General features: G+C 33.6%; 2 protein-coding genes across 2 annotated transcripts; both read right to left on the bottom strand.

Moving 5' to 3' along the window:
* Positions 1 to 2,463: 2,463 nt before the first annotated feature.
* On the bottom strand, positions 2,464 to 6,197 carry LOC112759023 (protein IQ-DOMAIN 2). The gene is made up of 6 exons (XM_025807834.3): positions 5,874 to 6,197; positions 5,261 to 5,365; positions 4,873 to 5,187; positions 4,043 to 4,264; positions 3,800 to 3,919; positions 2,464 to 3,536 (listed from the first exon to the last, which is right to left on the bottom strand). Exons 2-6 carry the CDS (start codon positions 5,330 to 5,332, stop codon positions 2,829 to 2,831), a joined length of 1,437 nt encoding a protein of 478 aa, XP_025663619.1. The 5' UTR covers positions 5,333 to 5,365; positions 5,874 to 6,197; the 3' UTR covers positions 2,464 to 2,828.
* Positions 6,198 to 6,825: 628 nt separating this feature from the next.
* On the bottom strand, positions 6,826 to 8,670 carry LOC112756990 (uncharacterized). Its single transcript, XM_025805590.1, has 3 exons — positions 7,893 to 8,670; positions 7,641 to 7,835; positions 6,826 to 6,974 (listed from the first exon to the last, which is right to left on the bottom strand). Exons 1-3 carry the CDS (start codon positions 8,668 to 8,670, stop codon positions 6,826 to 6,828), a joined length of 1,122 nt encoding a protein of 373 aa, XP_025661375.1.
* Between the last annotated feature and the right edge of the window lie 7,372 nt (positions 8,671 to 16,042).

Here is a 16,042-nt window from a genome sequence, read left to right as displayed (position 1 = left end):
ACAGAAAATTAAAATACAACAGAAATTCGAAAATAACAATGTTTATTTATTTATTAATATTTAAATTATTTATTAATTCTACACAAAAATAATAATATCATAACAAAAAAATAAAAACTATATATATTCATATTTATTCGAAAATAGTTTAATATTTATCTTATTTATTCAATTTAATAATTACAAATTTAAATAATATAACAATGTTAAATACAAGTAAAAATAATAATACTAAAATAACAATGCTATATACCAATATATGATGCTAACACTAAAAAATATTAATTAAAACTAAAAAAATTTAACTACAAAAAATAAATAAAATTTATCAACTTACATAAATAGGATGATCCAAATAATTTATAATATGTTTTTTGACTACCGTATAATCACCTACTATTTTTTATAAATATAAAATTATAATTTTTTTTTAAGTATAATCTCTCTTTTTTTTTAACAAGCTACTAACTCTCTTCTTCATCGCAGAACTCTTCTCTCTCAAAATTCCTCTCTTTTATATTCATTCTTTACATGCAACAAAAGGGGGTTGAGCTCAATTTAAAGAGCTTGTAATCTACGTCGCTTGTTCCCGGAGAAAGGAGCTGTCTCTTGCATACAGACACACTTCCAACATCTCATCCACGTGTTGTAAAAGTTGCTGCAATTCCTTAGAAATGTGCAGCAAATCTCTGTAAAAGCTCCTTGAAATCTCTGAACGGATGACACAACACGCCCCCTCTATGTTGTCGGGGTGCTTCCACGTCTGCGACGAATCTCTGGGCAAAGCTACAGGGAATCGGTGAAACACGCCCTCCGCGTGTTGTTCTGGTAATGACACATGTTCCACGTTTCGCCAAATCACTGACGAGTCCCAGAGACGGACCTAAGGGGGGCGAGTGGAGGCCTCGGCCCCCCCCCCCAACTTTTTTAAAAAAAAGATTAACAGTAATAAGTTATTAAGTATGATTTAATTTTTTTTAAAATTTATTTAGTATTTAGTCTAATATAAATAAAAGTTTAGCCTAACCTAAATATTAATGATTTCTAATATCTAAAAAAGTAAGTAACAATATTAAAAAAATCTAACAAGATATTATTACTAATATTTTTTAATTAAATAAAATGTTTCAAATTCCATAAAGTGGATTTTTTTTTTTCTTCTTGTGAGTATCCTTCTTGATTCATTTGGTATTAATTTTCTCTGTTTTAACTATTACAACTGAGAGATCTTTTTTAGCGATGAATATTGTGAAGAATAACTCATAAACAAAATGAAAGGTTAATTTCTTGCTAATTGTCTTTTAATTATATTAAAAAGAAAATTGCTGAAAAATTTGACACAGATTCTATTATCGATAAATTTTATGATACGAAAAATCGACCACTTCGTTAATAAAAAGTACATACATATTTTTTGTACTTTAAAATATATTCTCTATCGATATATTTTTGTAATACATTTTATATTATATAATTTTTTGTATAATTTTTTAATATTATATATGTTATTGGCCCCTCCAGAGTAATATTTCTGGATCCGTCGAACACACTCCTACGTATTGTGCTACAGCTACAAACCTATAAAACACCTCAATTATCAATATTGGACAATTACACCAGTTTTCTTTTTATATGAAAAATGATTTCTGGCACAACACATTCACACATTCTATATGAGTTCATTTAAGGGTTCATTTTTCTCTCATAAGACTTGAACCTGGGTACAGCTTCTTGTGAGGCAGCAGATTCTGCCACTAACTCCAAGTCTCGGCTCTCGGCTGTACCCCCTTATTTATTTACCTTTGGAAATTTGATGTTCCATACAGCTACTGGCAGCCGGGTCTCGTGCAAGACCAATGGGGGGCAATGGTGGTCCAAATTCAGTTAATACCCTGGGTTTGTCGGTCCTTTTCAGTTTTTCTTTTACTTTTTCCTTTTTTGTTTAAAAGGTTCAAAAAGAAGTTGAGTCATCTAAACTCCCTTGGTGAGAATGGGCTAAGGAATAAATTCTGATACATATTTAACAATTATATAATATACTTTGTTTTCTAACACAACTACTAAACGCAAAAGATGAGGCCAATTAAATTGAAAAACGAGAGATTAGTTCTCAATAATATCTAATCGTATTCCTAATTATTCCCCTCGGTTTCTAACTTAATTGAGGCAAGAAGTATCAATGAGTTGGCAGCTCCCATCATAATCATAATACACTTCAACGGGTTGGAAGCATCCATTTCAACTACCCCTTCACAATAATACAAGTATCCCCAACCAACCCTTGCACCATAACAGATCATTAATAATGCTATTCATATTTACCAGATATTATTATTTGTTTAAGCCTTTTGTTTTGTATGTAATCTAATAATTCGTTGCATTGATGGGAAGTGTACCAAGAACTAATGCCGACAAGAATAGAATTGTAAGCTATAGTATAATTTGATCGTAGCATCAAATGAATGAGACAACAGAACAAAATGTACATTTTATATCACAATAAAAAGAAAAAAAATCAAGAACTTTAATAGAACGATGACACTCTTGTCCTTGATGGGTCTGTCATATGAACATCATGAATTCTTCCTTCCCCTAAGGGCAGCAAATAGTGAGAATGAAAATAATACATAAGAGATAAATTTAATGTGTAAAGAAACTTTCACCCCAAATCAATAGGTTTCAAGAAACGTTAGATACACATAATAATTAATTAGGATAAATAAACAAATGAAACACTCAATTCAAATAAACTTGTGTCTTATTTCTTCCCTGATGTTTCCAATCCTACCTTCAATGTCTTCAACAATCCTTTCACTTTAGCAGTATAATCAACTGGCCGCACCGTTGCTCACGGCGAATTCTGCATTTAAACTGCTTTCTATTATCTTCGGGGGACCTGAATGCCGCCGGGGTGGTCTGGCAGGTGAAGCCGGAAAAGAAAGACGCTTCTTTGCAGTCCCAAAGGAACCCTTATCTGTTTTCCCATTTTCCATGGTTAATGGACTTTGACTTTGTGTCCTGGACTTGGCTTTTGCAGATTGAGTTGGCACCATGTAACTTGGAACTGATGGAGAGCTGGCAAGGCTCTCATCATCCCTCACTGATGATCCGGCGATGGAGTGCCTCCGAAACCGGTCTGACTGTACACTGACCATGCTTTTGGAGTCATCTTCCAAAACCAAGCTGCCCTTTGGACTCCCCTTCTTCAGTTTCCTAGCAACTGCTGGAGAAGCCGGTGCCTTGGGAGGAGCCGAATGGGACTGGAAGCTAGGTGTGCCGGGATTTTGGCTGGCCGTTGGAGAGTGCGTTTCAGAATTTAGCTGGAAACGAGCAAATGATTTGCTGATTTCCCCAGCGGTAATGCTGCGGCTTGAGCTTTTTATGGATGAATGGTCGTTCAGCTCTTTATCCATCATGCCACGGCTCTCCCAAGGTCGAGCTGCCATCCATCGTTCCAGCCAACTCCAACCCCAGCTAGGATTGGTTGGATCCATGAACATGGGATTCATAGATTTAGATGAGCTCTTCCCGTTTTGCTGTCAAATCAAGATTTTAGCAAATATCAAACTCCGAACTTAATTTGTTTTAAAAATCAATAAACTTAAAACTCATTGATGTAACTTATATCACAGGCAAAGACTGTTATTCAGTCAAAATATATATTTCAGGTAGCCAAGTACCACCATTGATGACAGGAATCAACCAAAAATAGAATCGGATTATGCAAAAATGAGACGAGACAGCACATGTTTAAGGCTCTGAAGATAGTGAATCCAAAAGGAAAGGATCAATGCAAAACCTGATGAGTGAATGCATAAGCCAGTGCCCTTTCTCTTCTCATAGCAGCCTCATACTTGCCCAGTAACTTGGCTTCAATCTGTTCTTTCGATTGTAAGCTGTCATCCCATTCCTCGCCAATCTATTATGACAATTTGATAACAGTTAAAAAATTTTCCAAATACTATGTTAAAAATTTAAATAAATAAATGTTCTTATAAAAGAGCACACAATTAGAGATAATAAAGGAAATGAAAAAGCATACCCGCATGCTCTCGAGCTCTTTTGCATGCTTCTGCAAGAGCTGTCGCTGCAGAGCCTGATTCTCCTCTAACATTCTGATCCTCCGAGAACGAATCTGACCTTGCACACGAGCTAAAGTCTGCATAGAGCGAAGGGTACTTATCGCTTGGCGCTTAACAATGGGCCCTTCCATCAATGACTTCAATCTGACCAGTCCTCTTAAAGCCCGCAGTGCTCTTCTTGCCTAAAATGATTTCAAAACCAAACTTAGTTTGAAAGGTAATGCAGATAGTAACATATCCTTTTGGCAGCCATTATTTATTACCAAATTTACCATTGATGTCCTCAAAACTATATGCAATTAATATGCACAACCATAAAGAAATGTCCTTTTGTCTGGATTCAAGTATAAGAGTTTAAATTAGATCTACTTCTAAAGTAAAACTTCACCAGTAAACAAGAGATTGCCAGCCACATCATTTCTGTACCTAAAGACTAAATTACTCTCTCACCCCTTATTTCTGCATTTAATACTTGGAATTATTTATTATGAAAATGTTGTTAGCCACAGTAGCAACAGCTATATCATGAATAGTTAGTTCATTTTGTTCCCACCATATGATTTGAAGGTGGAGGCATGGAGCTGCACTAACTGATGTTCATGAGTTAAAGGGCCAAATGAAAACAAGGGAGTTCTGTGTTTTTTTTTTTTTAAAGTCATTCTCATCAAATGTTGAATTAAATGAACTGTGACATAGAGGGAGCTAAAGGGAAGAAAAATAAAAATAATTCTTCAAAAAAAGAACATATACAAGGAATAATTTGTGTTTAAATCAAAATTAAAATGCATACCAAGTATCCCCGAAAAGCCGTTTGAATCTTGATTGCTGCCACTTCTTCCTTTGGTTTGCCAGAGAACCGAGTAATCGTATGACTGGTAGTAGCAGCTTCAGCCCTAACCACTGGTGCCTGAACTGCAACAGCAGGAACAGGTTCCTCAACATCTGCAGCAGTTGCAACTTCAACAACACGATCATGACCGCTTTCAATTTCAAGATCAGCCAATTTAACATCTTCTGGTGGCAGAAGCGGTGGTGCTTTATCAGATTCCTGGTATGAGCCTGAACTCTGCAACTTCTGCTTCCCAAACCATTTCTTCTTTGATTTCTGCAGAGGAAGTTGGTTAATCTAAGAGAAGGGTATCAGAATAATTGAGATAAGTTATAAACATTATCCAAACCTCTTTCTTCTCCTTTGAGTCAGGACTCAGAGCTTTCTTCACAGAAGAAAACCAATTTCCTTTTCTCCCCATATTCTTGGGCTCTTGGCCTTCCTCAATTTGATCCTTTACACCCAAAAAACAAGGGCAAATTTTTAAGATCTCAAACCTCAAATTAAAAATAATTCATTTTTGAAGAGGAAGCAAATTCAATTACATTAAATGCCATTAAGATTAGGACTAACAAATTTGCTAATGAAAAGGAAGAGATCTCAAAAATTGTGTAACCCAATTTTGAAACAACAAGCTTCTGCAAGAGAAATTCATCATAATCCCTAGCTGTCTATGAATTCCGAATTATAGACCCCAAAAATGAAAGTAGAAAAAAAAGGTAAAATCATTACAATTCACAACGGAAAATGTTGAATCAGACAATAAAGCTACTGAATTATGCTTCCTTTTGTAATTTCCAGCACACTACAATGTAGATTTATCTACTAACACCACTTAGAATACCGCTTCTATTGAAAGCTGAAGTTGCTACAAATTCACATAAATTGCGAGGAATGAGAAAACAAAGAGAAAGATTGCAACTTGAGAGGATGTTGCAATGGCAATGAAGAAGATGTTTAACCTGAAGAGAAGAAACAGTGGTAGATCTCAAGTATCTGATTCGGACCCAGTTTCTCTCTCAAGAAAAAGATTGCAACTTGAGGATCACTTTTCGCACCAAACAGCAATTTCTCTCTCTTCTTCTTCTTCTTCTTCTTGTTGTTGCTGTTCCTCCCTGCAGAGAGGGAAAAATCAGATCTTGACAAATGCCAATAGAAGAGAAAAGAGGGAGCTTTGAATTATAATAAAGAGAACCAGCTGGTTTCTTTAGTGTTATGACCTTGCAACTGGGTTGGTCATGGTGGGTCCCCCAAATGTGTGTGTTGTGTTTTATTTATTTTACCTTTGCTTGTTTCGAAGCATCAAAATCGAAGTTAACGGTGTCTGTTACTAACTATCCATAATGACGATGATGATGTTCATGTGCTTGTTGCAGTAATTTTCACCTCCTCCTTTAACATAGTTTAACTGCTACTGTTGGAGTAGGGTTATTTATTGTTGGAAAAAATGTTTCTTTTACATTTATTAACATTTGTTTGAAGCTAACGGTTATAGCATGTACTTTATCAGCGGGTATCGAATCTGATTCAATCCGGTCAGATATAATTGTCAACTCGATTCGCTACGGGTAGAGTTGAGTATGAAACGGGTTTCAGTACGGGTTAAATAAAAGCATAGTTGTAAGAACCGGACCGGTAATCGAACCAATCAAATTACTAGTTTATTGGTTTATTGGTTCAACTGATAAACTGCTGGTTGAACCGATAAAACCGGTTTCACATGAATAAAAAATATAAAATATTAAAAATAGTCATAAACTTAATAAATTCAAAATACATATCGTTAGTTCTTTACCAACATTTTAAAAACAATTTCAAAGTCTAAATATAACTAATACAAAGATAAACATGAAAGTAGTTAGTACTAGTACATTAGTATCTTAATTAAACACAATATGGATAACAATTCATAAACTAAATCCAAGGAGTGATTTCGAAGTCGGCAAGTTGCTCTTCATCTGACAAATGTGGAGCTACATCCTGATTGGTTTCATTTTGATTTGCATTTTTCACAGAATTATTAGCTCCATCATCCTCCCGATCATCTTCCAAATCCAATTGATCTAGCATTATAGATAATGTTTCACAAATCAAGATAAAAAATAATATAAAACATGTTATAAGGCATACGAAAATCATAGTTGATCAAAATTCATAAATAAATAAAAGCATACCTAAATCATCTTAAGGTGATTGAAGAGACATATTTGCAAGATCATTTCGTAAAGCATCAATTTCTTCAAGAGTTAAAAATGGTAGTGAATCTTCCAGTATCCATTCCGAATGATCCTCAAATGCATCAAGACAAATTGGATCATAAACTTGGTTTCTCATTTGGTTCTTATGTTATCAATATATTTCGTTACTCATGTGATGATTAAGATTTTAAAATAATGCTTTCAACTTAAAACAATCAAGAAAGTACCTTTGTTGTAACCTTAAGTTGTAGTGAACATAAACAAGATCATTAAGTTTTTGATGCTCTAACCGATTCCTCTTCTTTGAGTGAATATGTTCAAAAATACTCCAGTTACGCTCACAACCTGAAGAGCTACAAGTTTGGCTTAAAACACGAATAGCCAACTTTTGCAAATTTGGTGCTCCACAACCATAAGATTCCCACCATTGATCTTAACATAAAAAATAGATAAATAATTTATCACAATCATAAATATCACATAATAAATACATCACAATAGTAAAAGACCAAATTTATGAAGAAATTTCACCTGGCATAACAGTGGTTCGTTCACGTATTGCAGAGGGTCTTCCAAAATCTTTCTCAGCATTCTTAAAGATCCTCTTCTCACTTGTTAGCTTAGAATTCAATACAGGATCATCATAAGCATATTTCTCAATGACATCCAACAAGCCAGAAATCGTTTCTTTGTGCTTTTCAAATTCTCCAGCATTAAATCGAAAAGCTGGATTTAACCAATAACCAGCGGCATGAAGATTTTTCTTAAGTTGTGCATCTCAACGGGTATCCAAAATCTTCAAATAAGGATCAACAACCTTCTTTCTTTTCTGAAACCTCCTCACCATTTCTTCTCTAGCCTTATAAATAGCTTGATAAAGATAACCCATGGCAGGTCTGTCTTCACTATCCACAATACGTAAAACATGAACAAGTGGCGAGGTAAGCTTAACAATATCAGTGCATTGACTCCAAAATTTAGAATCCAAGACTTGATCCACAAATTTCTTAGCTTTGGCTTCTTTGGAGTAAGCTGAGCTTGTAAATTCTTTAGAAGTCACCATAGCTCTCAAAGGATCCTTTTGAGCTAAAATACTTTGCAAAGCAATGAAATTAGTAGCAAACCGAGTTGGAGCTGGACGAAGTATTTCCTGCCCATCTGTAAACTTTCTCATCAAGAACAGTGGAGAGCAATGATTATAGATATACTTAGTGATCAGTGAAGCTTGTGACATAGTTTGACTCACTTCTTGCAACTTCCCAATATCTTGAAACATCAGATTAACACAATGAGCTGCACAAGGGGACCAATACAATTTAGGAAACTCAGCCTCCAACAATCTTCCCGCAGCAACATAGTTTGCAGCATTGTCCGTTACAATATGCACAACATTCTCAAGACCAACAAACAATACAACATCCCTAAACAACTTAAACAAATTTTTAGCAATTTTTGAGATATTAGAAGCATCAGTTGACTTTAGAAAAACAGTTCCTTTAGGACAATAAACTAAAAAATTAATCAAAGTACGCCTACAACGATCAGTCCATCCATCGGCCATAATAGTGCATCAAGTTTGCTTCCAAATCTCACGATAACCATCAATCATTTTCCTCACATCATCAACTAATTTACTCAACAAATACCTACGGACTCTTGGATAACTTGGCCCTTTATACCCTGCACCCATGCTTGCAATAGCATCAATCATTGGCTGATAGTAAGCTGAATTAACTGCATTAAATGGAACAGAGGCATCCACTATCCATTTCGCAATAGCAATATCACACTTCTCCACAATTTTTTTGCTTTGAAGAACGCTTTTGATAGTTGGTTGAGCTCCGGGTGTTGTTGCCGATGGAAAATAGGATTGTAAACCTTTGACTTGTTTTCCTTTTCTAGAGATAGATGTTGGAACCCTGGATTTTTGTTGTTGTTGCATCTCATTACGTTCGATCTCGTCAAATTCTCTTTCAACATCATCACAAGCATTATAACTTTCGGCATATTGTTCTTGAGTTTTTCTTTTCTTACTTCGAAGCTCTTCAATACTTTCATGGAATTGGTGTCTCACTGCAGTTGGCACCTTTCGACAAGACTCAACATCTCCTCCTTTTCCAGCCAAATGAAGCTTAAACCGATGAATTCCTCCACCCCTAATAAGCTTCTCACAATATATGCATAGCAGAATTGTTTTTCCAGACTCCACAACTTGTTTACAATGATCCCATGCAGGATCATTTTTTGCTCTATTATTGTTTTTTTGGGTTCCGATTGATGCATCAGTAGTTGATCCTTGTTCTTGTGAAGATGGTGTTTCTGATGGTGTATTCGCAAAAGACATTCTAAAAGAATATGGAGTAGCAAAACCGCAAAATTATAAAACAATAACAATACTAAATTCCCTAGTTCCTATCCTATTCAGCAAGACAGCAACCTTAAATGCTTAAATAGTTAAATTCCCTATTCAGCAAGACAAATATATTCATATTTCATAGATTCAAATCAAGCATATAATTCAACAGTTTCATATTTCCAGTACAAATCAACAAAACAACAAATTTACAACTTACAAGTCAGCAAGGATATTCAGCTTAACAATTTCAATAAGCATATTCAACAGTTTCATATTTCAAGCTTTCAACAAGGATATTCAGCTTAACAATTTCAACAAGCATATTCATAATCTTAACAGCAAGTCAGCAAGAAGTGCAGAAAAAAAGTAAGTTTACAACTTACAAGTGCAATGCAGAACAGAGCGGGTGTAATGCATTTTTCACAGAACAATCATTAAACTTCAAGTGCAGAACCGAGTAGAAGCAGATTACAGAACTGGAGCTTACCTGTTTGACAGAGTCACAGAGCAGAAGGGCGAGGCAATGGCGAGTTTGACCGGAAAAGCAACGGCGACTGGGCGAGGGCGACGGCGCTGGAACGGCAAGTTCGACTGCGCGGCAACGGCGAGTTCGCGGCAACGGCAAGCTCGCGGGTGGCGGGTCTGTATTTGTCCTGTTCCTACTCCCTTGGTTGAGTTGGTTCCTTCAGAGTTCAGACTGGCGGTGAGACGAAGAGGATGACGGCGGGCGGCTAGGGGCTGGGGGCTGGGTGAGTGAGGTGAGGCGGACTGGCAGAGGGCTGATAGGGTTAGGCTTAGGCGCCGTTAGGGTTGGGGAGAAAAGGGGAGGGAAAGTGGAAACTGGGGTCGGGTGGGGGTGGGGATTGGTAGCCCGTAGGGCTTTTCTTTTTTTTTAAAAAAAATAAACCAAAACGACGTCGTTTTGAAAAAGGAATAAAAAAATTTTCTGAACCGGTCGGTTAACCAGAAACCGTCGATTTTTTGGTTTTTATCAAAACCAGCCGGTTCAACCCGGTTCGAAACGGCTCTCTTCCTTATTCGGTTACATCACTCAACCGGACCGGTTCTGGGTCTGGTTCACCGATTTTTTGGTCGAACCGACCGATCCGGTCCGATTCTTACAACTATGAAATAAAGTGTGGGTTGAGTGTCAATCTTGTCTGACTAATCTGTATCTTATATATATATGTATTCGTGTCCTGATTCAACTCTATATAAACCGTATCAGCTTACCAAGCTTTATGATCTGTTCCACCCTATCGCTAATTACGAATAATATCCACTTAAACCTAATCCGCTATACTCTATTCGAGTTTATGTTCAAACTCACACAAGCATAAACCGCTACAACCCCACCATAGTTTATGCTCAACAGAATCGAAGCATAAATTGCTACAGAATATAGCGGTTTATGAACAAGCAAAATAAAATAGTAAACTACGTCAGGAAATAGAGTATTATGAAAAAATAGATCAAATACTTATCATTAGAACATCATTGATCAAACTTTTTTTAAACACTGTAAGACCACTCTTATTACCTCTATTTGGAGACCCCTATCTCCCCTTTTACTCTCAAATTTGTTATATATATGGAAGAACTTGTTTAAGTACTCCTCCGTACCCAGAACCAGAAATTTCATAAGAGGGGCCAATTAAATATAAAATATAACAAAAATTAATAAAAATATTATTTGTAGCATATATATCAAAGGAGTAATTATATTATATAAAAGTCAATGTTCAACTACATACTTTAAGATTTTGGTATTTTTAAATTTGCTCGACGATACTTCATGGAACTAAAATCATCAATTATCATCTCTGAAGTGAATTTTGAAGTAATCTCCTTTTCAATATATACAATCATATAATCTACTAAAAATTCATCTTCCATCTTGTTTCGAAGCCTTGTTTTAATAATCTTCATAGCTGATAATTGCATATATGTTATTTTTTTTAAAAAAAAAATATTAAATCTATTGAGCAATAACAAATAATTTTAGAAACACAAATATATAATAACTAAAAATAAAGTTATTGATTTACCTTATTATTTTTTGTTTTAAGTCTCACCCAAAAATAACTCTATTGAGTTTTGCTTTCACTTCAATCTTTGAACACTGTCCATTATAAAAAAAATAAATTAATTATTTTAAATAAATAATGTAAATAATACTTGACATTGTTATTAACTTAAAAAAAATTGAAATATACCTCTTTGAGTCTTTGTTGTGCATTCAATGGTTAATATTTCGCTGTTCACTTCAAATCTTCAATGATTTTTCTTCATATGTCTTGTTTTGGTATGGAAAGAAAATTAGAATGAGAAGAGTAGAAGACCAAAAGTCTGCACAAATGAGAGCCACTAAAAGAGAGAAAGTGTGCGCTGATGTCTCTCATAGTTTGAAGAAAAATGTTTGAAAGATGTACTAGTACTACTTTAATTAATAATATGGGCTACTGTCTAGTATAATAAAACTATTTTTATTAATTATTAGAATGAGTTATTTGTTAACAAGAGCAACAATACTCCAAATATCCAATATATAATGCAGTTTTTAGTTACTTTAATTTACAAAATTCTGTAACTTATATTTTTTTCTAATATTATATATAAAAAATACTTAATATTATTAATTATTACTATTTACTAATTTTTTTTGAAAAATTTTGGGGGGACCATAGCCACCTTAAGCCCCGTCAATCCACCTTTATCCGTACCCTAATTCTGAGACATCCATCTCGACAATTAAACTTGCCTTAGAGTTTAGTATATTTAGACAAGGAATCTCTTTACCTATAATTTTAATTTGTTAAACTATCTTAGACATGTTTTCTGTCCAAGGAGGAGGTTGTCTTCTTAATCTTTCATAGAAGTTCAAATAAACTTCTTATTCCTGGTAAAAATTATGCTACATAATTAAGGCATCCTAAGAATCTCTATAGTTATTTTTTATCAATAATCTCATCTCAAAATTTTTCTGCAAATTCAACGAATCTTTTAATTGGAGTAATTATTCTTTAAAAAATCTCATACCCAAAAATCTTACTCTTGTTATAAATATTTTTATTTTCTTTTTAGATAAGACAAGATCGTTTTCTTTTATAATATTGGTAAAAATTTTTAGATGTTGAATATGTTAGTTAATTCTTTTAAAGTATACAAGTATGTCGTCTAAGTAAACTATAGTAAAATCTAGGGTTAAGTATGATTTTGGTCCCCAATGTAGAGGTCAAAAATTGGAATCGTCCCTAACTTTTTTTTTGTTACAAAATGGTCCCCAAAATTTTAGTTTGTTTTAAAATCATCCTTTTTACTAATTTTATTTTTTTATTACTAAATTACCCCTCAGTAAAAAATTATAAAATAAAATAAATATAAAATAAATTAAAAAAAAAAAAGAAAGAAAGGGATACAGAAAGTGGGTGGGGAGAGAGAGAAGGAGGCGTGAGAAAAGGGGGGAGGAAGGGGAGGAGGGGGGAGAAAAGGGGGACTGCCGCACCACCGCACCACTGCACCGCCACGCTGCCGCCTGCCGCCTGCCGCACCGCACCGCACTGCACCACCACCAGCTTCTTCTTCGCCACCCTGCCGCCTTGCCGCCCTGCCACACCGCACCGAACCACCGCACCACCACCAGCTTCTTCTTCTTCTTTGAAATCTAAAAAGTAATTTTTGAACCATTCAAATAAGTATAAATTGATTTTATTTTTTATTAAGTAACTAGAAAATTTTTCTTATTTCTATGATTTCTTTTTCATAATATCTAGTAAAATATCATTATTTTAATTTTGTATTATATTCTGCGTTAAAATCTTTACTAATCCAAATTTAATTAATTTCAAAAGGTTCCTCTTTTATTATAACTCTTAGGATTTGAGAGATAGTTGGTGAGTAATTAGTTTCTGAACTATATAAAGAAGTTACTATAATTGGTCTATTGTCATTTATTCCTATAACTTTTTGTTTATAATAGAATTCTTTATAGAGTGTCTAGAAGTAATTTTTTTTATTCTGTTAATCCAGTATTCTGACTGATTGTGACCTATTCATTCTTAATCTAATGTTTGGACCTTCTCTAATAATTTTTCTAATTTCTGTATTTTCTATTTTTTTTTTCTTCTTCTATTACATCCTCTGGAATATTTTTCATTAGTTCTTCATGTTGGAGTTTTTTAGGTGTTTGAACAAAAGACCTTCATAAATTAGCATGAATAATAGTTTCGCCTTTTGATGAATCTCTTTTAGCCCTAAAATTGTAGTTTATCCTTATAATTTTGTAATATTCTATAAATTACTTCAAAAAGATCATATTTTTTTATCAATAATGTCTTTGAGTGTCTTCATATATAATTTAAGAGGTTCAGAGGTATATTCATTTTAAGACTCATAGAAAAGTTTGGATAACAATTAAAAAATACTGCACCATCATGAAAATTACTTTTAGTATAGCAATTAGCGAATTTCTAAATTTTTTGAATCTTGTATCTCGTAAAATCATTAAAATAGGTATATTGATTCCTAGCCTAAAGTTAGGATTTGCCTATTTGGATAAGTCTTATATGAATAAACTTATAACATTTTTTGGTGTTCTTTTAGTTTTTCTTCTTTTAGGATGTTAATAATATGGTTATTATTAGTTTTTGGGTAGTTATATTCTAACATATATATTTCATTATCTCTTTGTTCCCAAAACGCTTGTCTTTTATAGACTTCATTTTTACTTATAAGGGTTATAGACTAATTATGAAATTTTTTTTCTAATTTTACTACTTGTAGTTCTGATGATAAATTAGAAGTTTCATTATCATTACTTCTTACTATTATTAAACTATTCTTTCCTCTGATTAATTCAGCTAAAGTTTTTAAAATTCGAGTAATTATATCTTTTCAAAGACTTAGGCAATAGAATCACCCTAGCTGACCAATGGATTTATTGTCTTCAAGGAGGACTTACCACTAAACTTGTTTACTGGACTAACCAATGTATAAATAATTTTTATCACTACAATTATCTTTAAAAGATTATGAGATGAAATTTAAAATATCTTTAGTTACTCAAACAAAGTTTTGAGTAATAACATAAGAGTAAGGATATTGAGATACTGTAAAATATAAGATTAATTGCAAGTTCTTGATCAAGAGAGAATTTCTCAGTTTGAGATACTTTCTCTGTAGAAAAATTGAGGTTTAGGTTATAGTTTATTCCATTTGGATTCTGAACTTTATATTTTTGTGAGATGGAGCGATAAAAACACAGTTTTTTATTTAAACTCTACCCTCTATTATTAGGATCAACTACTTAGTAGGTGGCCAACTTTTCTTTTCTTCTCCTAGCAATATGCTTAAATGGTAGCCTCATGAGAGGATACAAGAACCAAACTAGGAGAAGATATCATAACGCTAAAACCCCGAATTTAAAAAAAAAAGTTATTAATAAACTATTTATGATTTATTATGATTACCTATGACTATATTTTTGAGATTTTGTATATAAACCGGACAAATTCTTATTTATAATTTAGAATTCTTATAATTTAAAGTAATGAGTATTTTATATGTTTTAATTTTAATATTTTTAATGTTACTTTATAAATAAAGAAAAACTAATTTACTTATCTCTATTTTTTATTAAATTAGTGATAAACCACTATTCTATGGTTTATCTTGTGTTAATTTGAGTGGTTTTTATCAACTCTTTACTCACTTATTCATATAAATTACATAGTTTTACATTTTTCTTCCTAATTTTGTGCTATGATTGGAAACTTGCTTCCCAAGCCTTTAAATTACCAAATATTAATTCTCCCTTTATACTATACGATGCCTTGATATGTGTGTTAATTGATTTCAGGATTTATAAGGCAGGAATGGCTTAGAGGATGGAAAGGAAGCATGCAAAAATGGAAGGAATACAAGAAGTTGAAGAAACTGCAAAGTTGTCCAGCCTGATCTCTTCACACTCAAACGGTCATAACTTGAGCTACAGAGATCCAAATGAGGCGGTTTCAGTTGCGTTGGAAAGCTAACGTCCGGGACTTCGAAATGATATATAATATGCTATAGTTGCCCTGACGATAAGTGATGCGCATGCATGGTTTCACACGCACACGTGGATCTGCGCAATTCAGCGACCTGCATGTGGCAAAATTCGCCCCCAGCGATTTCTGGGCAGTTTCTGACCCAGTTTTCGGCCCAGAAAACACATATTAGAGGCTATAAAGTGGGAGAATCCATTCATTCATGGAGAGAACATTCATTATTCATAATTTTAGGTTTTAGATATAGTTTTAGAGAGAGAGAGAGAGGGGCTCTCTCCCCTCTCTTAGGATTTAGGATTATGATTTCTCTTAAAAGTTAGGTTTACTTCTTCTGCATTTCAGGTTCTATGTTCTTTTAAATTTAGTTTCTCTTATCTACTTTTATTTATTCTATTACTTTAGTTGCTCTATTTCTCTTGGTAATTACTTATTTAGCCAATTTGGCTTATGAACTCTTCATGTTAGATTTGAATTTATGTTTAAATGCAATTTGAGGTATTTCAGATTTATGATTGCTTTCTTCTATTTATAAT

The sequence above is a fragment of the Arachis hypogaea genome, chromosome 16 (genome assembly GCF_003086295.3).
Source record: "Arachis hypogaea cultivar Tifrunner chromosome 16, arahy.Tifrunner.gnm2.J5K5, whole genome shotgun sequence".
NCBI classification, from domain to species: domain Eukaryota; kingdom Viridiplantae; phylum Streptophyta; class Magnoliopsida; order Fabales; family Fabaceae; genus Arachis; species Arachis hypogaea.
Note: the sequence above shows the minus strand (reverse complement) of the source record. Positions and strands in the feature narration are given on the sequence as shown.